Source organism: Lynx rufus, unplaced genomic scaffold, assembly GCF_022079265.1.
Source record: "Lynx rufus isolate CCGP_SWC_20201006 ecotype Redwood Valley unplaced genomic scaffold, mLynRuf1.p SCAF_9, whole genome shotgun sequence".
NCBI classification, from domain to species: Eukaryota; Metazoa; Chordata; class Mammalia; order Carnivora; family Felidae; genus Lynx; species Lynx rufus.
Genome location: NW_025814897.1, coordinates 55,616,647 through 55,643,192, shown reverse-complemented (window position 1 = coordinate 55,643,192; position 26,546 = coordinate 55,616,647). Strand labels below are relative to the sequence as shown.

Genomic DNA, 26,546 nt, shown 5'->3' with positions numbered 1-26,546 from the left:
AGCCAGGGGCGTGTCTGGGCGGAACAGGCAGCCTGGGTAACCGTCGTCCCGGTGACCTGATCACAGCCCTTTCCAGGGAAAAGGAACCCCCCCCCCACCAGGGGAACCCCTGTGGCCTCGGGGTGGGCGGGGCGCCGCCTGGCGAGGGCGGCCTGGAGGCGCCGGTGGGCGGGGTCTCCCGCCGGGCACTGCCGCTGACGGAGCCGGCCCCTCCCCTAAGGGAGAGAGGGTGGGCGGAGCGTTCGGTGGGCGCGAGAGCAGGGCCCGAGCCGGCCTGGGAGCTTGCCGAGCCGAACGCGGCCAGCGGAGCGCCTGGGCGGCGGCGGCGGCGGCTGCGTGCGCGATGGCTCCGGCCGCGGACCGCGAGGGCTACTGGGGCCCCACGACGTCCACGCTGGACTGGTGCGAGGAGAACTACGCGGTGACCTGGTACATCGCCGAGTTCTGTGAGTGCGGGCGCCCGGGCCTGAGGCGGGAGGCAGGGAGGGAGGGCGCCGGTCCGAGGGGAGACGCCGCGTGAGGAAAGCGGAGGGCGGACCTGGCCGCCCAGGGAGGCACCAGGCCTGGCTGGGGAGGTGGAGTGGGGAGCCCCGGCCTGGGGGCAGGAATGGGAGCTCTGCCGAGGAGGGGAGCCGATGGGGGAATCCAGTGTGTCGGGTGAGACGTGCCGGGGTCCGAACGGGTTGGGGAGGGTTGAGTTTGGGGATCGGAAGAGAAGTGGGGAGTCCCCCGCTGGACCTGAGGGGAGGCCTGAGGGGCAGGACTGGGGATGGGAATTCCTTTATGACGGGAGCAGTGGGGCAGGCTGGGGCGGCCCTAGAGGAGGTGGGGAGAGTGGAGGATTCTGCTCGTTAGAATGAGGGCCTGGGACACCTGCTCCTACTGTTGCTGCCACCACCTTCGGCCTTAAGGGCACAGGAGAAGGGAACAGGTCCTAACTTAGTCTCACCCCAAACGTGGAAACTCCCAGGTCTTTTCCTTCCTCTTTCTCTGTTTTCTTCGGACCTCTTCGTCACCTCCAGGGAAGGTGTCGGGCTCACAGGAGCACAGGGGACCAAGTCCCTGTGCCACTCTGCCTGCTTCCTTTCCTACTACCTAAGGGTTAGAGTTCATTTGAGGACACTACTTCCACTGATTGCACCTTCTGAGGACTTGGGGAAAAATCCTTCTCCAACTGCTTGCCCCTGACAGGCACCAATTGCCCCCTAGGTAGGTAGGTAGGTAGGTAGGTGTGTGTGCGTGTGCGTGTGTGTGTGTGTGTGTGTGTGTGCGCATTGCCCCAGCTCTTACTCCACTAGGTAGGTAGGTATGTAGGTAGGTAGGTAGGTGTGTGTGCGCGTGTGTGTGTATTTCCCCAGCTCTTACTCCACTAGGTTAGGAGAGCACAGGAAAAATCTGCCATTTCTTTTATGCACTTTACGTGGGTTAAATTTTGAGACAACAATGTTTGATCCTTCTTCCGGTACCTACCTGTTTCTGGCAAAGTATAGAGAATATATATATACACACACGTGTGTGTGTATATGTGTGTGTGTGTGTGTGTGTGTATGTGTGTGTGTGTGTATATATATGTGTGTGTGTGTATATATATATGTATATATATATATATTTTTTTTTTTTTTGGCTATTATTGCCGCCTTTTAATTGGACCCACTTTCTCAGGGCATGAAGCAACTCTTCTTAGCTAACCTTCCCATTGCTACCGCCTTTTCCCAGACATTTGTTTGGCTTTGTAGGGAAGAGGCAAGAGTTTCATGCCAGCTGATCCCACTTGATTCTCTTCACAGTAGTTGGCTAAATAAAAAAAGAAACCCGAACTCTTGTTAGTGTTCAAGATTTTAAACCATTCCTTTGAAACCATGATTTGCGCTGAGAGTTACGTTTCCTGAACTACTAAAGTAATAATTTTTATATAATAATGGAAGAATATGGGCAGAGGGATCACTTGTAGTATAATTACTTGGCGGCCCAAATGTTGGCAAGGAAGCGCTTTACCAATTTGTTGTTAGATCATGTTGGCAAGCCCATACCTGGTCCAGAGAAGGTCTGTGAGAGGAAGGGACTTAAAATCATGCTTTCTGAACTGGAAGCGTGTAACATGGAAGAACAACATGAAGACATTGCCATGGTCTTCAAACATTGGATGGGCTGTCATACAGAGCAGTTAAACTTTCTAAATTTCTCTAGAATGTGGAATTAGAGTATATGGATGGAAACTAACAGTAAGGGGAGAGATTTTGCTTCAGCCTAAGGAAACTTTTTAACTGAAGATAAGCATGGAATGGCTTGCCTGGAGGTGGAGGTCACTGGAAGTGTTGAAACAGACATTACTGAACTAACTCACATGAATGTTTTATAAGAAATTATTTAGTAAAGAAAAGGGGTTGGCTTTAGTTGACCTTTAGGCCCTTTGCATATTTATGGGTGGATATAAGTAATAATGGCTCTTAGTTTAGAACCAAGGATTAGAATCAAGAGAAAACTGACGGTTAAGTCATGTGAGCTATGAGGGTGCAAGATAGCTGTTCTGCCAGATAGCTGTGAGAAATGGGAAATGGCTTTTGGTCTTAATGTCCTCAGAGGAGGAAACTGAGAAGACTGCAGGGTGGGTTTTGACATAGGAATCAAGGGTTGCAAGAAGAGAGTAAGTGAATGTTGGCTGCCCTTTGCACATGTGCCTTGGGAGAAAATTATTTGGAGGAAGTTGAGGTCAAGTCTTTTTACCCAGGAAGCAGAGGGTATCCATCATTTTTTGGAGTAAGAGAATTAATCTTTGAAGAATATGCTGGTTAATAATGATGTGTTTAAAATAAATACAATTATATCATTATTATGATATTTACATTAATGATAGGAATAATAAAGATAATGATGATAATAGCCATATGTAAGTGCTTACTGTGTACCACACTTTGCTAAGCACTTCCTCTTCTCCCTTTCAATCTTTACCTAAGGTTGCAAAGAGTGATGTAGAGATGGTGTTTAAGTTGAGGTCTGATTCTAAGGCTAAGTCATACAGAGAAAGACAGATACCACATGTTTTCACTCTTATGTGGATCCTGAGAAGCTTAACAGAAACCCATGGGGGAGGGGAAGGAAAAAAAAAAAGGTTAGAGTGGGAGAGAGCCAAAGCATAAGAGACTTTTAAAAACTGAGAACAAACTGAGGGTTGATGGGGGGTGGGAGGGAGGGGAGGGTGGGCGATGGGCATTGAGGAGGGCACCTGTTGGGATGAGCATTGGGTGTTGTATGGAAACCAATTTGACAATAAATTTCATATTAAAAAAAAAATAAATAAAAAGATTAAATGAGATAAAAAAAATAAAGCTACTATATCTTGTACTATCACACACTCATTGTTTTGTCCCTGCATGCAAGAAGTAAGGACAGGTGAAATAGAATACTGTCACAACGGACAAATTGAATAATTATTCATGAACCCCGTCTTTCAGCACTAGGCTGTGTGTATTTTGAGTAATAAAAAGAGGAGTTTGGGGAATTGCATGTTCAGATATGGCAGCAGTTCTTAGTCACTGAAATACCAGAAAATCTTTCTTCTTAACATCACCCAAGATCATTTCAAATTCCTTTTCTGTTTTTTTTTTTTCATTTTTTTTTTCAAATTCCTTTTTTGTTTGAGCAGATTGTAAAGGTAGAGGTTTTCTCTTTAGTTGTGAAATAATGTGTTCCTTGATGTGCCAGAAGTTATAGGTACAGGCAGTCCTCTTTATAGTGGTGTAGGACAGCACAAAGGACCTTGCAAGTTAAAACCTGGCAAAGTAGTCTTAATAATCAATGAGAAAAGTTATGATTGTTTTGTCACCTTTAAAATTTTTTTGTCAAGCACTATAAACTCTCCTATTGTTGGTTATAGATATATAGAGAAATGAAAAAATAGTAAAACTAATGTTTAGTATACTATAATTTGAAACATCATCCTTTTCTCACAACCACTTTCTTCATTTATGTTGGTAAGTTTGTCTTCATTAAGTTCCTCTGGCTGCATATCTAGAGTCTCTGGAATGGCAGCAGTCAACATTGTCAGTGTCGGCGGTTTCTTCAATAACTCCGTTTATGTTTGATTGGAATTTCACTTCCAACATTATCACTTTTTGTTTCTTTGCTACACTTTCATCATTATTGGCCATATCCCTCTTTTAATTATTCATTTTTGTAAAATATCACCTACGTTCATCACCAGAGACAAGGAAGCAACTCAGCTACTTGCCTTGCTGTCTGTACATGAACTGATTAACAGATGTGCAGTGAATGAATAATCACCAACAGTTTTTGCTTTGATGTCTTATCCATTGTTAGATATTTAGGCAGTTGGGGTGCCTGGGTGACTCTGTAGTTAAGTGTCCGACTTTGGCTCAGGTCATGATCTCATGGCTCGTGAGTTCGATCCCGTGTCGGGCTCTGTGCTGACACCTGGGAGCCTGGAGCCTGTTTCAGATATTCATTCTCTCTCTCTCTCTCTCTCTCTCTGTCCCTCCCCTGCTCACACTCTCTCTCTCCAGAACAAATAAACGTTAAGAAAAAAAAATTAAAAAAAAAAAAAAAGAAATTTAGGCAGAGAGTTAATTTTCTCTCAGCACTTTAAATGTTATTCATTGTCTCCTGGCTTTTATCGTTGCTGATGAGAGGTCTACCATCAGCTTAATTTTTGTTCCTTCGCAGCTCATTTTGTCAAATCCAGCAACAGACTTTGAAAGAAGTGACTTTTCAAGTCAGTTAGGCACTGATTGTGATGTGCTTCTATTATTTACATAGTGATTTGTGGACTGAACACCTAGTCGTGAAGTTTGCACTATATTCAGTCACTCACGGTTAATGTACTGTGGTACCTGAAATTTGAATTGTGTTGTTGGGGAATTGGAATTATTTAACTAAACTGTGTACCTGGAATTTGTGCATATTAGAACTCTTTAAAGTGAAGATTTCCTGTGCATTTCTATTCTTTACAACATTCCTAGTGAGTAGGTACGTGGACTTCCCACTTTATTGATGCAGGAAGTTAAGTAAACTGCTCAGCATCATACAGCTATTAAGTGGCAGAAATGGTATTCAAATATGGGTCTGACAATTCTTTCTACTAACACATAGTTCTGTGGGAAGTGGAATTTCAAGCACTGTTAGTTTCATGGAAGAAATGTTACCTAAAGGGAGGTGGAAAGGAATCCTTTAATTATGGTCTCAAAGGAGAATTACCCAGATAAACTATAGTGTATAGAATATGCAACTATATAAAGTCACCTGTTCAAGGTGGCTGATAGGCCAGTGGGGGTATAAATAGGTAAGTACTATTAGGCATTTTCTGTTTTCAAGGGAAACGCATTACTCAAAATGTACTTGAAAGAAGAATGTCCCAAATTGATGTATTATGAAGGAGGGTTTATTGGAAAGCCAAAAAAAAATTATAATTTCTAATTATGGGTTTTATAGAGGTTACCTCAGTCTGAGGGGGTAACTTAGTAAGACTTTCATGAATGGGGAGAATGGGTGGTAACTTCTGGTAGGACCATCCAGCCATCTCCCTTTTGTCCTTGGGCTAGAATGATTCAATCTGGGTAGATACCATCCTTCTCGTAGCTTTGTTGTCCCCCTCCCCATCCTATTCATAGGAATTGGACAGAAGCAAAGTAGGACAACCCTCAGTTTTTATAACATTATTATGGGATTTGCTTAGATGAGGTTTTTCTTTGACACTATAGCACAAGACCAGAGAGGCTTCAACCAGCCTCTCTCCCATACACATATGCCACTCAAGGCATCTAGCTGCTAGTGGCTCATTGCTACCTTTCTTTTCCTTTCCTTTTTCCAGGCCCCCTCCCACCCATCTTCTCTGAATTGTAGCCTCAAGTAAGTGAGTGTGCTTCAGGCTTCTTTTGGTCCTGGAGTTCTGTGGGCTGGCAGAGGTGATACTCCTGTCACCTAAGGAAGGCAGTCATTTTCCTGAGGGTTATTGACAGTCAAGCAGCACTGCTTCACACATAGCTCAAAGCAGTAAGTCAACTGAAGACTGAGGCCAAGTGAAGGGCCAAATTCAGTGTACAAAAAGATTTAGATTTAATATTTACAAGTCAAAGATTGCCAGTAAATTGTTTCCAGTGCTGTGATGGATGTATATATGTGGTGCATTGGAATACAAGGAGAAGTTACTCGTTAAGAGCTTAAAGTATAAAAGCTTTACAGTGTTAATACTGGAAGAACTGCCATACAGTTTATTTATTTATTTAAATTTGTTTAATTGTGCAAAAATGCACATAGAATAAAATTTACCATTTTAACATGTATAGCTTAGTAGTGTTAAGTACCTTCATGTTGTCTTGCAATGAATCTCTAGAACTCTTCATTTTGCAAAACTGTAACTCTGTACCCATTAAATAACTGCCCATTCCTTCTTCCTCCCAGACCCTGGTGACCACTCTTCTACTTTCTGTCTCTGTCAATTTGACTACTCTAGGTGTCTCATATAAAGACAGTGCTGTCTTTGTCTTTTTGTGACTGGTTTATTTTATTTAGCATAGTGTCTGTGTAGGTCAATCCATGTTGTAGCATTAGTTAGAATTTCCTTCTTTTTAAAGCCTGAATAAAACTCCATTATGTATATATACTACATTTTGCTTATCCATTCCTCTGTTGATAGACATATGGATTGTTTCCACCTCTTGGCTATTGTGAATAGTGCTGCCATGAACATGGGTGTACAAATATCTCTTTGTGACCCTAAAGTGGAATTGCTGGATCATATGGCGACATAGCAGCTATTTAAACCTGTTCATTAGAAAGAAATCCTTTTATTATTTTCTTTCTTGGGTCCCATGCATTTATTATTATTATTATTACTTAAATTGTAATTTATTATTACTTATATGTAAGTTGTTAATGTACTTTATCTCCATCTTAATTAAATAAAGGTGCATGTAACTGCCAGAGGAGTTCTAGTCACTGTTACCACACTGTATTGATCCACGTGAGGTGTGTAATGTCTTGATATAATTCTAGTCCAAAATAAAACAGCATAATATTTTCACTAAAGCCTGGTTGTGGATAAATATGATTTTTGAAATATTGAAAATAGTAGAAATAACAATAGCGAACATTATGAGACAGTTAATAGATGCAAAGCTCTCTGTGTATAGGATCTCATTAGAATCCCTATTATAATCCTTATAATGGCTCTTTTAAGTGAGATTCTTGTTAGTTGTCTTACAAATGGGCTCATAGAGGGGTTAAATAATTTTGTACAAAGTTGTTCACTTTGCAAGTGGCAGAGCCAGGATTTGAACTCACACAATCTGACTCTAGAGCACATTCTCCTTCCTTTCTCTCTTTTTCTTTTTTACTTTTAAAATTAGCTTTTCGTGGGGCAGCTGGGTGGCCCAGTCAGTTAAGTGTCTGATTCTGCTGTCAGCACAGAGCCCACTTCAGACCTTCTGTTCCCCTCTTTCTCTGCCCCTCCCCCCCTCAAAAATAAACATTTTTTAAAAATTAGTTTTTTGAGGCATAATTTACTTAAAATGCATCCATTTTAAGTGTATGGTTTGAAAATTTTTGACAGGTGTATATATCTATGTAACCACCATTGCAGTCAAGACGTAGATTTTCTATCACCCTAAAAAAGTTACCCAGCAGAGCACTTAGTTGTAACCATATAGTATACTGCTTGATCTCTGAGGTAGGTACTGTTGTAATCCTAATTTGCAGTTAAGACATTACAGTTTAGGAAGATTAAATAATTTGCATAACTTGCCCTCGGTCACACACTATTTTTTTTAAATGTTTATTTATTTATTTTTTTTTTAAAGTTTTTTTTTTTTTCAACGTTTTTTGTTTATTTTTGGGACAGAGAGAGACAGAGCATGAACGGGGGAGGGGCAGAGAGAGAGGGAGACACAGAATCGGAAACAGGCTCCAGGCTCCGAGCCATCAGCCCAGAGCCCGACGCGGGGCTCGAACTCACGGACCGCGAGATCGTGACCTGGCTGAAGTCGGACGCTTAACCGACTGCGCCACCCAGGCGCCCCCTGTTTATTTATTTTTGAGAGATAGACAAGAGAATGAGCAGGGGAGGGACAGAGAGAGAGGGAGACACAGAATCTGAAGCAGGCTCCAGGCCTCGAGCTGTCAGCACAGAGCCCAATGCGGGGCTTGAACTCAAAAGTCGTGAGATCATGACCTGAGCCAAAGTTGGATACTCAGCTGACTGAGCCACCCACGTGTCCCCCTCGGTCACACACTATTAAGTGGCAGAGCCTAAGTGACCCAGGAGCCTTTTGATTCCAAAGATATGCTCTTAATACCATACTATGTTGCCTCCCTTCATTACTACTTTTTCAGACCTCAGTGGGTCCAGGGACCTCAGATTGGGAACTAGTGGTCTGATGCTTTCATTTTACTTGTAAGAAGAAAGACCTTGAGTATTGAAGTGATTTGCCTAAGATTATGTTACAAATTACTGGTAAAACCTACGCCAGAATCCATATTTCAGGGAAATGGTAGCTGCTGAGGAAGATGATGTCAGTGTTGCTGATGTCATATTGTTAATGAGTTACCAGATCATAGGACTTCCTCAGAAGGAAAAGAGCTCCCAGTGGGCTAATTTTTATGGTGAAGATACCTAACATCTATAGTATGCTTTACAGCAGTGCTTCTCAGAGGTAAATGTGCATGTTAATTACCTTGAGATCTTGTTAAAGTGCATATTCTGATTAGGTGTGGAATGTGGCCTTAGATTCTGCATTTCTTAAAAATTTTTTTTTTTTAACATTTATTTATTTTTGAGACAGAGAGAGACAGAGCATGAACAGGGGAGGGGCAGAGAGAGAGGGAGACACAGAATCTGAAACAGGCTCCAGGCTCTGGGCGGCCAGCACAGAGCCGGACGCGGGGCTTGGACTCACGGAGCATGAGATCATGACCTGAGCCGAAGTCGGACGCTTAACCGACCGAGCCACCCAGGCGCCACAGATTCTGCATTTCTTATAAGTTCTCAAGTGATTCCAGTGCTTCTGGTCTGGAGCTATACTTGGAGGAACAAGGGTTCAGGTTCACAAAGCACGTTTAATTCTTTTTTTCCTGTGATGTGTAGGTGTTATCCCTGTTTGTATGTAAGGAAACCAAGTTCAGAAGGATAAGTGATTTGTTCAGGATCATAGGGCTGGTACTGGAACCTATGTTTCTAACTTTGAAAACCAAGCTAGGTGTTGAAACCCTCCAGCCCCCCATTCACAGTAACAAGACTGAAAACACTGCATGTGAAGGAGAGATTGGAAGTGATTGTCCTGGGTAGTAAGCAAAATTGAACTTAAAATTGAACTTACTTTTTCATTTCAGAAAGTTTTCATTCTCATTTGCTCCTAACACTTTTGCCAAGCTCAAACCAAACCACTTTTTAGACTTAAGTCTGTAGTTAGTAATTAGTGTTTAGTAGTACTTGAAGGCTGAGAGCATTTTGAAGTCTCATCCTAACTTAGTTTTACCCATGTTGTCAAAGATACTAACTAGGAAGAATTGTCATTTGGTAGCACATGTTGGAAGAAATGATAGATTTTTATTGTTTTAATGGAACAGTAATTGGTGGGTGGGTAAATAAGAAGAACAAATACCTCAAATAATAAATTGGGGAACTTTACTAAGCCAGAATACATAGAATAGTGAACATTTAAATGAAAATCTTGTCCAGTGCATTATTATCTTAGGTTAAAATTTTAAGTTGTTTCTTTGATTTTGGGTTCACCCTGTTCCTTTGCCAACTGTTTCCCAGTCAGTGGGAAAAAAAAAAAAAAAAAAAAAAAAGCCCTGACTTGGAGGGTTTTAGGTAATGCAGAGAGCATTTTAAAAGAAGTAGGGGCATGGAGACACATTTTAGGACCCAGCAAAATGATAGAGCCCAAAAGAGACAGCAAAAGCAGTTAATGGGGACACAAAAGTCCTAGGTGTTTTACTGTGGGGAAAGTACATAGTATAATGACTTGGAGTCTGAATCAAGATTCCTATTTGTTGCATCGAATGTTGTGACTTTGGGCAGATCCCTTAATCCTTCTTTGTATCAGTGTATTTTCTTTTTTCTTTTCTTTTTTTTTAATTTTTTAATGTTTATTTTTGAGAGAGAGAGAGCAAGCGAGCATGAGCGGGGGGGGGGGGGGGGGAGAGAGAGAGGAAGAAACAGAATCCAAAGCAGGCTCCAGGCTCTGAGCTGTCAGCACAGAGTCCGACGTGGGGCTTGAACTCACAGATCATGACCTGAGCCGAAGTTGGACGCTTAACCTACTGAGCCACCCAGGCACCCCATGTATCAGTTTATTTTCTATAATATGAAAATAATGATATCCAAGAGGGTTATGAGAATTAAATGGCATGATACACTTGAAAGTGTACAGTGAGGTGAAGCGCCTAGCACATACTAGGTGTGCAAAAAATGTTAGTTGAATTCCCTAATTCAACTGAGCCTGGGTGGCTCAGTTGATTGACCAGCTCTTGGTTTTGACTCAAGTCATGATCTCATGGTTCATGAAATTGAACCTTGTGTGGGGCTCTGCACTGACAGTATGAAGCCTGGTTGAGATTCTCTTTCCCTCTCTCTCCCTCTCTCTCTGCCCCTTCCCTGTTTATGCTGTGTGCATGTGCTCGCTCTCAAAATAAACAAATATTAAAAAAAATATTAGTTGAATTGGGGTCTAGTGAAAATAAGTTTAAAAAAAATCATACTGTGTTATAGTTGTGGCCTCCTCATCTGTGATGGTTAATTTTTTCTGTGAACTTGGCTAGGCTTTTGTATCCATTTATTTGATCGAATACTAATCTAAGTGTTGTTATGAAGGTATTTTATAAATGTGATCAACATCTACAATCAGTTGACTTTAAGTTAAGATTACTTTCAGTAATATGGGTGGGCCTCATCCCCTCAGTTGAAAGGCCTTAAGAGCAAACACTGAGTTTGGGGGAGGTAGAGAAAGGTTAAACTTTTCTGGGGGGATGTCTCCTCCTTGACCTAATTGACTCCTTGCTTTAGTGGGCCTTTCCTCTCTTCTCTTTTCCTCCCTTTCATCTTTCTTTCATTTGTTTGAATATATTAAGAATATACCAGAATTTTTAGATGTTTTCAGTGGGATTGCTTTTGCACATGATGTTTCCTTGTCATTTGTAGCTGCATTCTCTCAGTGGATACCTCTCTTCTATTATTATTATTATTATTATTATTATTATTATTTAATCTTTATTTTAAGTAGGCTCCATGCCCATCGTAGGGCTTGAACTCACCATCCTGACATCTAGAGTTGCATGCTCTACCGACTGAGCCAGCTGGGAGCCCCAGTGGATACCTCTTTAAACCTTGATTGATTACTCCTTACAGTTAGGTGCTTCTGTTTTCCTTAGAGGACTTTCTGTTGACAGAAGGATAGAGACCGAATTCTAACATGGCATGAAAACCCCTTTTTTTAAATGAATATCTTCACAACAAAGTCAGAAGAATTTTGCAGTGACTATCTGTTCAACTATTGTCTAGATTCTACTATTAGTGTTTTATTATGCTTTGTTTTGTTGCATGTCTACCCAGTTGTCCATTCTTCTATCAGTTCATTTTAATTTTTGACATTATTAATTTCAAAGTAAATTTCAAACATCTTTATACTTTCCCCTAAATCCTTCAACATACATATCATCAATTAAAGTTCAATTCTTTGTTTTTTTCTTTGGAGGTAAAACTTATATTTGAAGTAATGCGCAGATCTTAAATGTATATTTGCTGAATTTCAAGAAATTGATACATTTGTGTAATCAAAACCTCTATTAGAATATGGAACTTTAGCATCAAGTGAGAAGGTTCTTCATGCCCCTTCCCTGTTAATTCTTACCTCCACCTTCCCCTTCTCTTCAGGGCTACCACTATTCTGATTTTTTTCCCCCACCATAGATTAGATGTGCCTGTTCTAGAACTGCATGTAAGTGGAGTCAAACAGTATTTACTGTTTAGTATAAGATTTCTTTCTTTTTTTTTTAAAAGTTCATTTATTTATTTTGAGAGATAGAGCATGTGTGCACGCACATTGGTTGGGGAGGGGCAGAGAGAGAGAGAGGGAGAGAGAGGATCTCAAGCAGCCTCAGTGCCGTCAGCGCAGAGCCTGACAGGGGCTCAGTCTCACAAACCATGAGATCATGACCTGAACCAAAATCAAGAGTCAGATGCTCAACTGATTGAGCCACCCAGGCACTCCTGTGTAAGACTTTTTTCACTCAGCATAATGTTTTTGAGATTTCAGCAATGTTGCATGTATTGGTAATTCCTTTTTATTGCTGGGTAGTATTCCATTGTATGAATATACCACAGTTTATTGATTTACCTATTGATGAACACCTCGCTGTTTTAAGGTTTGATAATTATGTATAAAGCTGCTATGAACATTCTTGTACAGGTCGTCTTGTGGATATGTATTTTCATTTCTCATAGGTAAATACTGAGGGTTGGAATAACTGGGTCATAGGTGGTTGTGTGTTCAGTTTTATTAGAAACTACCAGATCTTTTCTCGAAGTGGTTGTAACGTTTTACATTCACAGCATTTCATCCACTTCCTCACTAACATTTGGTTAGTCTTCAATTTTTGCCATTCTGGTGGTTGTGTACTTTTAGCTCATTGTGGTATCCAGTTTATTCTAAACTCTTCAGTCTGTGTTCCTCCTTTTCCCTATAATTCCTGCTTTCCCTACTTACACTGTACTTTTGCCAAAACAGCCTGGTTACGTATTACGTTTATACTCCTGTGCACCTTTCATTGTATGTGTTCTTCCCATGAGAGATAATAAATTGTTTTTTCTTACTTACTTATTTATTTATTTATTTATTTATTTATTTATTTATTTATTTAATAAATTGTTTTTTGAAGCCATCAAGTTTGGGGGGTGGTTTGTTATTCAGCAGTAAGTAACTGAAACAGTGTCTAAAGTTGAGTTTTGAGCAATTTTGATTTCCTGTTGTGTAAACTCCGAGTATGCCAAATTACATCATGCTTTTTATTCTTAGAAGATGAAACTTTAAAAAGAATAATAAAGTTTAATATAGGCCCTCTATCTGAAGATTTCAAAGAATTTTTATAAGCATCATTTTATTTATCCCTATAATGTACTCATGAGACTCAAAAGAGGTATTTTGCCCAGTGAAAGTACATAAGTACTTCAAGGTTGAAATAATTCAATTGCATGACTGGAAAAATCTTTGACTCATTATAGGTGTGGACTCTTTTAAAGTACTTTAACTTTTCAGAGCAAGCTGCTTTTAACAGCAAGAGGAAAGACTGAATGAACTCAGAAAACAAAACAGAACTCTAAAAATTATGCATGTTAAAATCTTGATACTGTTGTAAAAATTGTTTTATGATTGGAATTCATTCATTTACTCATTTATACAAAATGATAAGGAGGTATTCTAGATAAGATAGTATTCCCAAAATTAAATATATGGTTTTAGGCTATTTTACCTGCTGGGTAGCAATCCCTCCTCCACCCTCCCCACCCCCCTTGTAAAGTAGACATGAGGACAGTCTGGTTTTATTGTCTGAAATCCAGTTGGTCACTGGAATTCATTCAGTCTTGCCAATCAGATGGATGTTCTCTCTTCTTTCACTATTGTAGGAATGTCCAACTTAAAGCTTGACGATTAAAGAGAATTATGACCTTGATAAAGGAGGACTGTTCTTTGGTTAAGAGCATTCATTAAATAAAAATAATAGCTCCCTCTTTGCCTTTCCCTCATTCCATATTCTTCCTTTTTCCCCAGAGGTAACTGCTATCCTTAATTTAGTGTTTATCATTTCCTACCTTTTTACCACTGTGTGTTTCTAAAGAATATACTGTTTAGGTTTGCTTGTTTTAATTTTACATAAGTGGAATTGTACTATATATATATGTATGTGCGTGTGTGTGTGTGTGTGTGTGTGTGTGTGTGTGTGTGTATTCTTCAACTTGCTTTTTTCACTCAATTTGTGGTCAAATATGTATCATCCATATTCCCAAGAATCCTCTCTGTTGATGGGTTTAGCTATAATTCATTTATTTTTACTGTTTAGAATTCCACTATATGAATATATTGATTTATCCATTCTTTAGTCATTGGTTATTTTGTTGTTTTCAGGTTTTTGCTGTTACAAATGTTATAACATTTTTGTACATCATCTGGTACACACAAATTTGAAAGTTCTTGTGTCTATTGAGTAGTATAATGGTTAGATTGTAGGGCATGCCCATATTCAACTTTTACTAGATCTGAAGTGCTCAGGCTTTTTTTGTCTCATCTCCTTTATACATTTAAAAATTGTTGAGGACCCTGAAGAGCTCTGTGAGTTAAATCCTTTGGTATTTACTGTATTAGAAGTTAAAATAAAAAGATTTAAATTTTTTATTAATGCACTTAAGATTCATGCTTGTGAGAAATGAGATTTCACCATGTTGTATCAGTTTATTCCTTTTTATTTAATTTTTAAAAATTTTCAAAAGATTATTTTTGTTATCTCCACACCCAGTGAGATTTAACCATGTTGTTGTATCAGTAGTTTATTCCTTTTTTATTTAATTTTTAAAAACATTTTTTAAAGATTATTGTTCAGTTATCTCCACACCCAACGTGAGGCTTAAATCCACAACCCCAAGACCAAGCGTTGCATGCTGCACCAACTGAGCCAGTCAGGCACCCCAATGGTTTGTTCCTTTTTATTGCTGAGTAGTAGTCTACTGTGTGGAATATACTAGTTTGTTTATCCATTGTCCTGTTGATGGACACCAGGACTATTTCCAGTTTTTGGCTATTGTGAATAAAACTGCTGTGAACATTTTTATACAAGTCTTTTCATGGATATATATTTTCTTTTCTTTTCCTTTCTTTTTAAGTTTATTTATTTACTTTGAGAGATACAGCGTGATTGAAGGAGGGGCAGAGAGAGAGAGAGAGGCAGACAGAGAATACCAAGCAGGCTCTGCACTGTCAGTAAGGAGCCCAGCCCGATGCAGGGCTTGAACTCACGAAACTATGTGTGGGTCATGACGTGAGCCAAAACCAAGAGTCCAACGCTTAACCAACTGAGCCATCTAGGTGCCCCAGCATAGACATACATTTTCATCTTTCTTGGGTAAATTCATGGGAGTGGAATTGCCAGGTCACAGAGTTGGTTTCCGTTAAAAGACTGCAAGACTTTTTTCCAAAGTGATATCTCATTTTATTATAGAAGTTTTAGGTGTTCCACATCCTCAACAACATTTGGTGTTATTCTTTTTGAAAATTTTATCCACTCTGGACTATATGTAGTGGTCTCTCATTGTGGTTTTAATGATCATTTACCTGATGAATAAAGATGTTGAGCACATTTTCATTGCCTCTTGGACATTCCTGTATCTTCTTCTGTGAAGTGCCTTTTGCCCATTTAAAAAATCTGTTGTCTTTAAAATTTTTTTTTAATTTTTTTTTAAAGTTTTATTCATTTTTGAGACAGAGAGAGACAGAGCATGAATGGGGGAAGGTCAGAGAGAGAGGGAGACACAGAATCCGAAACAGACTCCAGGCTCTGAGCTGTCAGCACAGAGCCCGACATGGGGCTCGAACTCACGGACTGCGAGATCATGACCTGAGCTGAAGTTGGACACCCAACTGACTGAGCCACCCAGGCGCCCCTAAAATTTTTCTTAATTGAAGTATAGTTGACATACAAAATTTATTAGTTTCATGTGTGTAACATAGTGATTTCAACATTTATATATATTATGGAATGCTTGTCATGGTAAGTGTAGTTGCCATTTGTCACCATCCAAAGCTATTAGAGTATTATTCCCTAGGCTGTACTTTTTTTCATCCCCATGATTTATTTATTTTATAACTGAAACCTCTTAATCTTATTGAAATCTGGTACCTCTTAATCTTATTGAAATATTTCATCTATTCCCCCATCCCCTTCCCCTCTGGCAACTACCAGTTTGTTCTTAGTATTTATGAATCTGTTTTTGTCTGTTTTGTCTGTTTTATTTTTTAGATTCCCCATATAAGTAAAATCATATGGTATTTATATTTGTCTGACTTATTCCACTTAGCATAATACCCTCCCTCTGGGTACATCCATGTTGTCAAAAATGGCAAGATTTCATACCTTTTTATGGCTACGTAATATTCATTTGTGTGTGTGTGTGTGTGTGTGTGTGTGTGTGTGCATCCACATCTGTTTATCCATTCATCTTTCAATGGATACTTGGATTGCTTCCATATCTTGGCTGTTATAAATGTTGCAATAAACAGAGGGTTGCATATATCTTTTTTAATTCGTTTTTTTCATTTTCTTTCTCTACCCAGAAGTAGAATTACTGAATTTTATGGAATTTTTTTTTTTTTTTTTAATTTTTGGAGGAACCTCCATACTGTTTTCCGTAGTGGCTGCACCAACAGTATACAAGGGTTCTCTTTCCTCTATATCCTCACCAATGCTGTTCTTTCTGGTCTTTCTGATATTAGCCATTCTGACTGGTGTGAGGTGAAAATCTCATTGTAGTTTTGATTTGCATTTCCCTCATGATTAGTGATGTTGAGCACCTTTTCATGTGCCTGTTGGCCATCTGGATATCTTCTTTGGAGAAATGTCTATTCAGGTACTCTGCCCATTTTTTAATTGGATTTCTTAGAGTTTTTTTGGTGTTGAGTTGTATGAATTCTTTAACATATTTTGGATTTAACCCCTTATCAGGTATATCATTGTAAATATCTTCTTTCATTTAGTATGTTGCCTTTTCATGTTGTTGATGGTTTCCTTTGCTGTACAAAAACTATACATATTTAAAGTGTATGATTCGCCAGATTTTGACAGATGTACTCCCATGAACCCATCACCACAATCAAGATTTGAACATACTCATCATCCCCAAAAGTTTCCTTGTGCACCTCTGTTGTTTCATTGGTGGTTTCAGGTAGGAGAGTAAATCTGGTCATTTTATTCTATCTTGGGTGGAAGTGTAATGTGCATTACTTTTAATTCTGTCATTTATATAGCCCATCTTGCTTGTTACTGTTCTCTATTAGAATAATCTTTCTTGCTTATATGGCAAGCTTGCTGCATTAGGTATCTTCATAAAATTGTTCTACCAGCTATGAGACTGGTACAAAGCCATGTGTACCATCAGTAGATGGTTTGCTTCTTTAAGAGATTGGACAGGAGTGCCTGGGTGACTCAGTTGTTAAGCGGCTGCCTCTTGGTTTTGGCTGAGGTCGTGATCTCATGGTTTGTGAGATCAAGCCCTGCGTCAGACTCTGCTCTGAAAATACGAAGTATGCTTGGGATTCTCTCTCTCTCCTTCTTTCTCTACCCCTCCCCTGCTTGCACCCCGCCCTCCCCACACTCTCTCTCTCTCAAAATAAATAAACTTAAAAAAGAGAGAGATTGGATAAAATATGGCCCTAATTTTTAAAAAATATGAAATTTAAACTATAGAATTTATGCTTTAAAATCTATTTTGTTTCGGGGTGCCTAGGTGGCTCAGTTGGTTAAGCATCCAACTTTGGCTCAGGTCATGATCTCATGGTTCATGAGTTCAAGCCCTGAGTTAAGCTCTGTGCTGACAGCTCAGAGCCTGGAGCCTGCTTCAGATTCCATGTCTCCCTATCTCTCTCTCTGCCTCTCCTACCCTTCTTTTTCTTTCTCTCTCAAAAATAAATAAACATTAAAACAATTCTTTGAAAATCTATTTTGTTTCTTTTGCGTGGCATTTTTTCCCCAGGCTTTTATTGTCAGCTATTGTGTACTCTTATGTTTAAGGTGTTTATCTTGTAAATAGCAGATAGCTGTCCTCTTATTTTTGTAATTTTTAAAAAATTTTATTTTAGAGAGAGAGAGAGAGAGCATGGGAGAGGGGCAGAGGGAGAGAGAAAGAGAATCTTAAGCAGGATCCATACTCACCATGGAGCCCGACGTGGGGCTCAATCCCACGACCCTGGGATCATGACCTGAGCCGAAATCAAGAGTTGGACTCTCAACCAACTGAGTCACCCAGGCGCCCTTCTCTTATTTTAAAAATTCAGTCTCATTTTCTATCTCTCTGTGATTACTGATTTACCCTGATTACTGATACGTTTTTATTTATTTCCACCCTTTTTAATGCTTTTTATTCTATATTCTCCTGTATTTCTTGCCTTCTTTTGGCCGTGATAAGTTTTTTTAAATTCCTTTCTCCTCTCTGCTGGATTGGAAGCTACTGGTTTGTTCTAGTTCTTTTTTACTGGTGCTTACTTAAACATTTTTTGAATACATGTTTGACTTAAAATACAAACTTTTCTTCTCCTTTTAGATAATTCAAATAAGCTACTTTAACTTTGTATATGCTCCTCCTAAGTTACATGCTATTGTTATTCAGTATGTATTAGTCTTTGATGCATAACAAATTTCCACAAATGTAGTGGCTTAAAGCAACACAAATTTATAATCTCACATTTTCTATAGGGTAGAAGTGTGGGCCTGACTTAACTTGGTTCTTTGCTTAGTCTTACAAGGCTGCAATCAAGGTATTGGCTAGGGCTGTGGTCTCATCTGAACTTGAATAGAGAGGACTTCATTAGCAGAATTTGGTTCCCTGTGGTTGTAGAATTGAGGCTTCAGTTTCTTGCTGGCTTTTGGTTGGAGGATACTCTTCGCTCCTGGAGGTTGCCCTCAGTTCCTTGCTACATGGGACTTCTAAAATAGGCGAAATAAAATAGGCGACCCAACAATGTGGTTGGTGGCTTGCTTCTTCAATGCCAGCTCACTATGGAACAACTTTCTTACTGTTTTTCTGTATTAGTGGGTGGTTACTTTTCTGTTTCACTTAACTACTGAGTAGGTAGTCCCTCATGCATCTCATATAGATGATCTCAGATCCAGTTCCCATCCTTCCATGGTCCAGTGCCTCATCTCTTATTCCTATGTGAGCTCTGAAACTACTTCCTACGGTAATGAGAAAGGCAATTCACTGCCATACCTGTTTCTGTCTGTAGGACAGTCATAACCAGGTATCATATTGATTTTCAGATTCTTCTCAATTTTTCCCCCTGGGAATTACCTTTAGTCTTTTGGGAGTTGAGCTGTGCATTGAAAAATATATTATTAAACTTTATCTAGCATATCTAGGTATTTGTAATGAGAGGATTTTTGGGTTATCTGCCATATTGCTCAATAGCTATTTCTTCATTTTCTTTTAGCTAAAGATTCATACATTTCAAAACTGGAAACAGTATTAACTATATATACATGTAAAATATGTATACTTACAGATGTATAAGAGTTTCTGATAATCAGTTTTGCCCATGTGGAATGTAGAATTGAGAAGTATAATGGAGAAAGACTTTCATAATCCGGCCTTGATGACTTTTCTGATGTAATCTCTTGCCTCTCTAAACACTTGCACTTTATACTTCAGCAGTATAATTCAGCTTTTATTTCCTCCAACACAGACTGCAGCTTCATAGTTTCCTGTGTTTGCATACATTATTCTTTCTGTCCAGAACGTCCTGTTTATCTCTCTCATTTCTCTTTACTTGGTTAATTCAGCCTTTTTTTCTTTACATTCATTTTTTTTCTCTTAAGCATTTTTAATTATTATATTTTTCATTTTTAAAGGTTCTGTTGTTTCTTTTTCACATCTGCCTGACAACTTTTGATAATTTTTTTCTTCGGTTATTTTTTATTGCTTTCTTTCATTTCTTTAAACATCAAACATATTTAGTGTCTTATATCCTTAAATTTCAGTGTGTTTCATCTTTGCTTGTCTGTTTCTGTTGCTTGTTGTTTCACTGTTCTTCCTTTATGGTTGCATGTTTCCTTATGTTTTCTTGTGATTTTTTTTTTTTCCTTTGAGGGAGAGTGCAAGTGAGCGAGGGGCAGAGAGAGAGAGAGAGAGAGGGAGAGAGAGAGAGAAAAAGAGAAAGAGAGCAGGGCTCACCCAGGGCTCGTGTTTTACCTGAAGCGTGGCCCATGTTCACCTGGAGCAGGGCATGAGCTCACCCAAAATGGGGCTTATGCTCACCTGAAGCGGGCTCGTGCTCACCCAATATGGGACTCGAACTTACAAACTGTGAGAACTCATGAACTGAGCTGAAGTCAGGTGCTTAACGACTGAGCCACCCAGGTGCCCTGTGTTCTTGTGACTTTTGACCATGAGTTCATTTTTTTGCAGACTTGGGAAATCTTTGAGGCCTTGTTAGATTGTAAAGTCTATGAAAGGAGGGGCCCTTGTTCATTGCTGTATCATAGGGCTTCTTACAATGTTTACTACATGAGGTTTTCACTAAATATTTATTGATGAATGATGTGTGTACATTTCCCATAGTATTGTAATTATTTATATATATGCCTATATTCTCTACTATATTAATAATGCCTTAAGTTAAAAATCTTTTTAGCTTTAACTCCGTATCCATAGCACGTAGCACAGTATCTAATATAGATTAAGTTCTCAGTAAATGTTAATTAAACCAGTGAGAAGTTGCTTGACATATTCTGACCATTGTAATCTATAAGAATAAAAAAGATTTATTTTGTCTGGTTATCATTTTGAAGCCATTGTCTAGTGGAGGCACTAGAGAGATGATGAATCAATTCAGGTAACCAGTAGTATGCCTTCATCATGATTGATTAAAACAGAACCTTTTTCCAGACTGAACTACAAAGTCAGAATTTTTTTTTTAAGTTTATTTATTTGAGTAATTTCTACCCCTAACATGGGGCTTGAACTCATGACCCCAAGATCAAGGGTTGCATGCTTTTCCAACTGAGCCAGCCTGGTGCCCCTAAAACCAGAACTTTTAAAGTCCGGTGTCACTGAAGGCTGATTGCATCATCATCATTCACTGATTTCAAGGCATTATGAATATACAAGAATATACAAAGTGTTCAACAAATATTTACTAAATACCTACTATAGGTATATTACTTGGCAATGTTGTATGTTCCCAATTTATGTGCTAGGTAAGGTATAAATTTCAAAATGCAAAAAGGTGACTAGCACAAAAGATAAATGATTCATTTCAGCAGTGAACAAATTGTCTTAAGACAGTATCATTTCTTTAACCATATGGATCATGAATGAATAAATTCTATAGAGGTTGAGGTAAGTCTAGTATAGTTTCCAGAATTACATGGTTTGCTTGTCTCTTAAGAATTATTAGTATACGGGAATGCAACTGTGGAAAACAGTTTGGAGGTTCCTCATAAAACTAAAAATAGAACTACCCTACGACCCAGCAACTGCACTACTAGGCATTTATCCATGGGATACAGGTGTGCTGTTTCGAAGGGACACATGCACCCCCATGTTTATAGCAGCACTATCGACAATAGCCAATGTATGGAAAGAGCCCAAATGTCCATCAGTGGATGAATGGATAAAGAAGAAGTGGTATATCTATACAATGGAGTATTACTCAGCAATCAAAAAGAATGAAATCTTGCCATTTGCAACTACGTGGATGGAACTGGAGAGTATTATGCTAAGTCAGAGAAAGACAAAAATCATATGACTTCCCTCATATGAGGACTTTAAGAGACAAAACAGATGAACATAAGGGAAGGGAAAGAAAAATAATATAAAAACAGGGAGGGGGACAAAACAGAAGAGACTCATAAATATGGAGAACAAACTGAGGGTTGCTGGAGGGGTTTTGGGAGGGGGGATGGGCTAAATGGATAAAGGGGCACTAAGGAATCTACTCCTGAAATCATTGTTGCACTATATGCTAACTAATTTGGATGTAAATTTTAAAAAATAAAAAAAAGAATTATTAGTATAGACCGACACTCATGATTGTGTCTCTCTCTCTTTTTTTTAATGTTTATTTATTTTTGAGAGAGACACAGAATACGAGTGGGTTAGGGGCAGAGAGAGAGGGAGACGGAGAATCGGAAGCAGGCTCCAAGCTGTCAGCACAGGGCCGGACGCGGGCACGAACTCACAGGCTGTGGGATCATGACCTGAGCTGAAGTTGGACACCCAACAAACTGAGCCACCAAGGTGCCCCAATTGTATCTCTTTTATTCTCTTTCTTTTTCCATGATGTGGTGGTAGGGATACAGCTTGTTAAAGAGAAATGAGATTGAATCTGGATATTCCCACTTGGGAGCTATATGACACGGGGCAGATTCCTTAATCTTGCTATAGCTCAATTTGCTGATATGTTAAATAAGAATAAGACCTAGATCACAAAGTGATATTTTATTTTAGAAAGATTATGCAAATAATGCCACTAGTAGGTTCCAGGCGTATAAACTCAATAGATGTTAGTACTCTCCTGCTTTATATTTTTTCTTTTATTATCTAATTTGTGTGATTTTTTTTCACAGTTTCATTCTCTTTCTTTTTTTAAATAAAATAAAAATCAACTTTAAAAATAAAAAGTTAGTGTTTAGATTAAAGGTTATGGAAAAGACCGCGGAAATATTCCAGTTATATGTGTGTGTGGGTGTAACAGTTGCTGTTCTAGTTGGATCACAGAGAAACTTTTGTTTGCTACATGGGACACTTGTCTTGGCTGACCTATCTCATTTTCTCTGCTTTTCTTTAAAGCAGTTTTTTTTAGACCTTTTAGGAGCTGACACTTGGGCAGTGAGTATCCTGAAAAAAGTCTTTTCCAGTGGAACTTGGCCCATAGTTATTTGGATAGAATTAGAACGGTTCATTTGAGAGATTTGGGAATTTAAAAAATTTTTTAAAAACTTGTATTTTATAATCTTTAATTTTTTCCTCACTGCTTAAAAATTTGATTTAAATTAAATACTATGTAAGGCTTTAAGTTAAATGAAATACATTCATAAACTTATATTTTACTTAATATGTTCTATTGGAACAAGTAGTTGCTTATACTGTTAAAGAATGAAATACTGCTGAACATTAACAACTAATTACATATTTTCAAAAACAATTCCACAACTCATAGCTTTTCGTGTTTAGAAAATACGTGTCTCAATAATTTGTTTTCATTATTCATATTGATCTGGAAGCTGATTAAAATAAATGAATTTTTTTTAAAGTTTATTTATATATTTTGAGAGAGAGAGAGCATGAGCAAGTGTGCGAGCAGGGGAGGGACAGTGAGAGGGAGAGTGAATCCCAAGCAGGCTTGTGCTGTCAACTCAAAGGCTGACGCTGGGCTTGATCCCATGCACGGTGAAATCAAGCCAAAATCAAGAGTCGGATGTTGAACTGATTGAGCCATCCAGGCGCCCAAGAAATGGATTATTTTTAATTTCATTTTCCAGAAAACTGCTTGAAATTACCAGGAGGTTAAAGATATGTAATTTAATAAATATTTAAGAAACGTATTTATAACCATCAATTAGAAAGAGAATAAAGTTACTAAGATATTTAAATTACTTTATTTTACTTTAAAATTTCAATTGTTAATTATTATGATAAAATGAGAAAACATTTTACTTAATTATTTTTATTTTGTGGATTTTTTTAAACAAAATGAAATAGGACATTTCTATCCAAATCAGTGTAAGAATAATAGAAATAGTTTGTAAAGTAGAAAAAATCAGGTTATTAGTACCCTTGCATTTGAATCCTATCTGTCTTCTACAGGCTGTGTGATCTTGTATATATTAGGGCAGATTACTTAATTTTGATTTCATTTTATTTAGCTGTGAAGTTTGATTAAAAATATCTTACAGGTTTGTTTTGAGGATCAAGTTAGACAAAGTAATGACCTTATGCAATCTAAAGTACCATATAAAATATTCGCTAATGACTTCCTTAAGAATTCAGGATATCAGATTAAGCAATTAAATTCAAACTTTCTTTTCATCTATGAACTGAAAAAGCATTCATTTTTCTCTTTTAAAATGTCTCACTTTTTGCTATAATTAAGCTCCACCTAACACAGTATCTAAGGCCTATAATAGGTGCTCATATAATTGTGGAGTGAAGGAACGAATATGTTCAACCTCTTGATATCTTGGGAGGCAGCCTATTTTAATTCACAGACCTATACCCTTAGGCTTGAGTCCCGTTCTGCCCCTTACTGGTTGAGCAAATGTGGATAAGTCATTTAGTCTTTTGACTCTGAGTTTCTCTAGTCTACTCCTTAACAGGGTTACTTTGGGAATCTATTGTTAGTGTATGTGAAAGTATTTATAAACTAAAAAGTAGTACAAAATTTAGAAATTTTTATTTTATTAAGATTGACAGGGATATGAGCTGAGTCATATGGCTTATTTTTACATTCATGGAAGTGTACAGAAAATAGTATTGCAAAGATTTCACAAATTTGGGTGTTCAAAAGGACTCATGTCTCCATAGAGCACATTCACCTAAGGTTTTTGTTTAAATGTAAAGGATCTTGTTTAGTAAGAGAAAGAGCGGACAAGCGTTAAGGATGTGGGGGACATTATGGGGAAACTCTCTAGGATTCTAATTTGTACATAGGGCTATTTCATCCCTGGATGAAACCACCAAGATTTCTGTGATAAATCTTGGGTTGAGGAGAACTCAAGGCTGAAGTTCCCAGTGGGGTATTTTTATGTTGCTCTGGTTGTGTAGTCAAGCCAGGCTGGCTAACCAGTTCTATCATGTGAAAACCTATTAGTAAACAAACTGGTTTACAGGTCACCAAGGGAGTTTTGGACTTTATTTGTTTATTTATAAATGTTTATTTATTGAGGAGGAGGAGGAGAATGGGAGAGAGAGAATCCCAAGCAGGCTCCACACTCAGCGCAGAGCTGGACAAGGGGTTTGATCTCACGACTGCAAGATCATGACTGAAGCTGATATCAAGAGTCAGATGCTCAAACCTCTAGCCAGGCTTCTCAAAAAGAAAAGGGAGATGACCCAAATAGATAAAATCATGAATGAAAATGGAATTATTACAACCAATCCCTCAGAGATACAAACAATTATCAGGGAATACTATGAAAAATTATATGCCAACAAATTGGACAACCTGGAAGAAATGGACAAATTCCTGAACACCCACACTCTTCCAAAACTCAATCAGGAGGAAATAGAAAGCTTGAACAGACCCATAACCAGCGAAGAAATTGAATCGGTTATCAAAAATCTCCCAACAAATAAGAGTCCAGGACCAGATGGCTTCCCAGGGGAGTTCTACCAGACGTTTAAAGCAGAGATAATACCTATCCTTCTCAAGCTATTCCAAGAAATAGAAAGGGAAGGAAAACTTCCAGACTCATTCTATGAAGCCAGTATTACTTTGATTCCTAAACCAGACAGAGACCCAGTAAAAAAAGAGAACTACAGGCCAATATCCCTGATGAATATGGATGCCAAAATTCTCAATAAGATACTAGCAAATCGAATTCAACAGCATATAAAAAGAATTATTCACCATGATCAAGTGGGATTCATTCCTGGGATGCAGGGCTGGTTCAACATTCGCAAATCAATCAACGTGATACATCACATTAACAAAAAAAAAGAGAAGAACCATATGATCCTGTCAATCGATGCAGAAAAGGCCTTTGACAAAATCCAGCACCCTTTCTTAATAAAAACCCTTGAGAAAGTCGGGATAGAAGGAACATACTTAAAGATCATAAAAGCCATTTATGAAAAGCCCACAGCTAACATCATCCTCAACGGGGAAAAACTGAGAGCTTTTTCCCTGAGATCAGGAACACGACAGGGATGCCCACTCTCACCGCTGTTGTTTAACATAGTGCTGGAAGTTCTAGCATCAGCAATCAGACAACAAAAGGAAATCAAAGGCATCAAAATTGGCAAAGATGAAGTCAAGCTTTCGCTTTTTGCAGATGACATGATATTATACATGGAAAATCCGATAGACTCCACCAAAAGTCTGCTAGAACTGATACATGAATTCAGCAAAGTTGCAGGATACAAAATCAATGTACAGAAATCAGTTGCATTCTTATACACTAACAATGAAGCAACAGAAAGACAAATAAAGAAACTGATCCCATTCACAATTGCACCAAGAAGCATAAAATACCTAGGAATAAATCTAACCAAAGATGTAAAGGATCTGTATGCTGAAAACTATAGAAAGCTTATGAAGGTAATTGAAGAAGATTTAAAGAAATGGAAAGACATTCCCTGCTCATGGATTGGAAAAATAAATATTGTCAAAATGTCAATACTACCCAAAGCTATCTACACATTCAATGCCATCCCAATCAAAATTGCACCAGCATTCTTCTCGAAACTAGAACAAGCAATCCTAAAATTCATATGGAACCACAAAAGGCCCCGAATAGCCAAAGGAATTTTGAAGAAGAAGACCAAAGCAGGAGGCATCACAATCCCAGACTTCAGCCTCTACTACAAAGCTGTCATCATCAAGACAGCATGGTATTGGCACAAAAACAGACACACAGACCAATGGAATAGAATAGAAACCCCAGAACTAGACCCACAAACATATGGCCAACTCATCTTTGACAAAGCAGGAAAGAACATCCAATGGAAAAAAGACAGCCTCTTTAACAAATGGTGCTGGGAGAACTGGACAGCAACATGCAGAAGGTTGAAACTAGACCACTTTCTCACACCATTTACAAAAATAAACTCAAAATGG

General features: G+C 38.5%; 1 protein-coding gene across 2 annotated transcripts in view; it reads left to right on the top strand.

Moving 5' to 3' along the window:
* The first annotated feature begins 283 nt into the window (after positions 1-283).
* Positions 284-26,546, top strand: part of ACER3 (alkaline ceramidase 3) — a 170,940-nt gene continuing 144,677 nt past the window's right edge. Inside the window, exon 1 of one of the 2 annotated variants that reach the window (XM_047070880.1) lies at positions 284-446. In XM_047070880.1, the coding sequence (XP_046926836.1) occupies positions 344-446 (103 nt within the window). In that variant the 5' untranslated portion in view covers positions 284-343. The remainder of the gene's footprint in view (positions 447-26,546) is intronic. The other variant, XM_047070881.1, reaches the window with a different exon arrangement.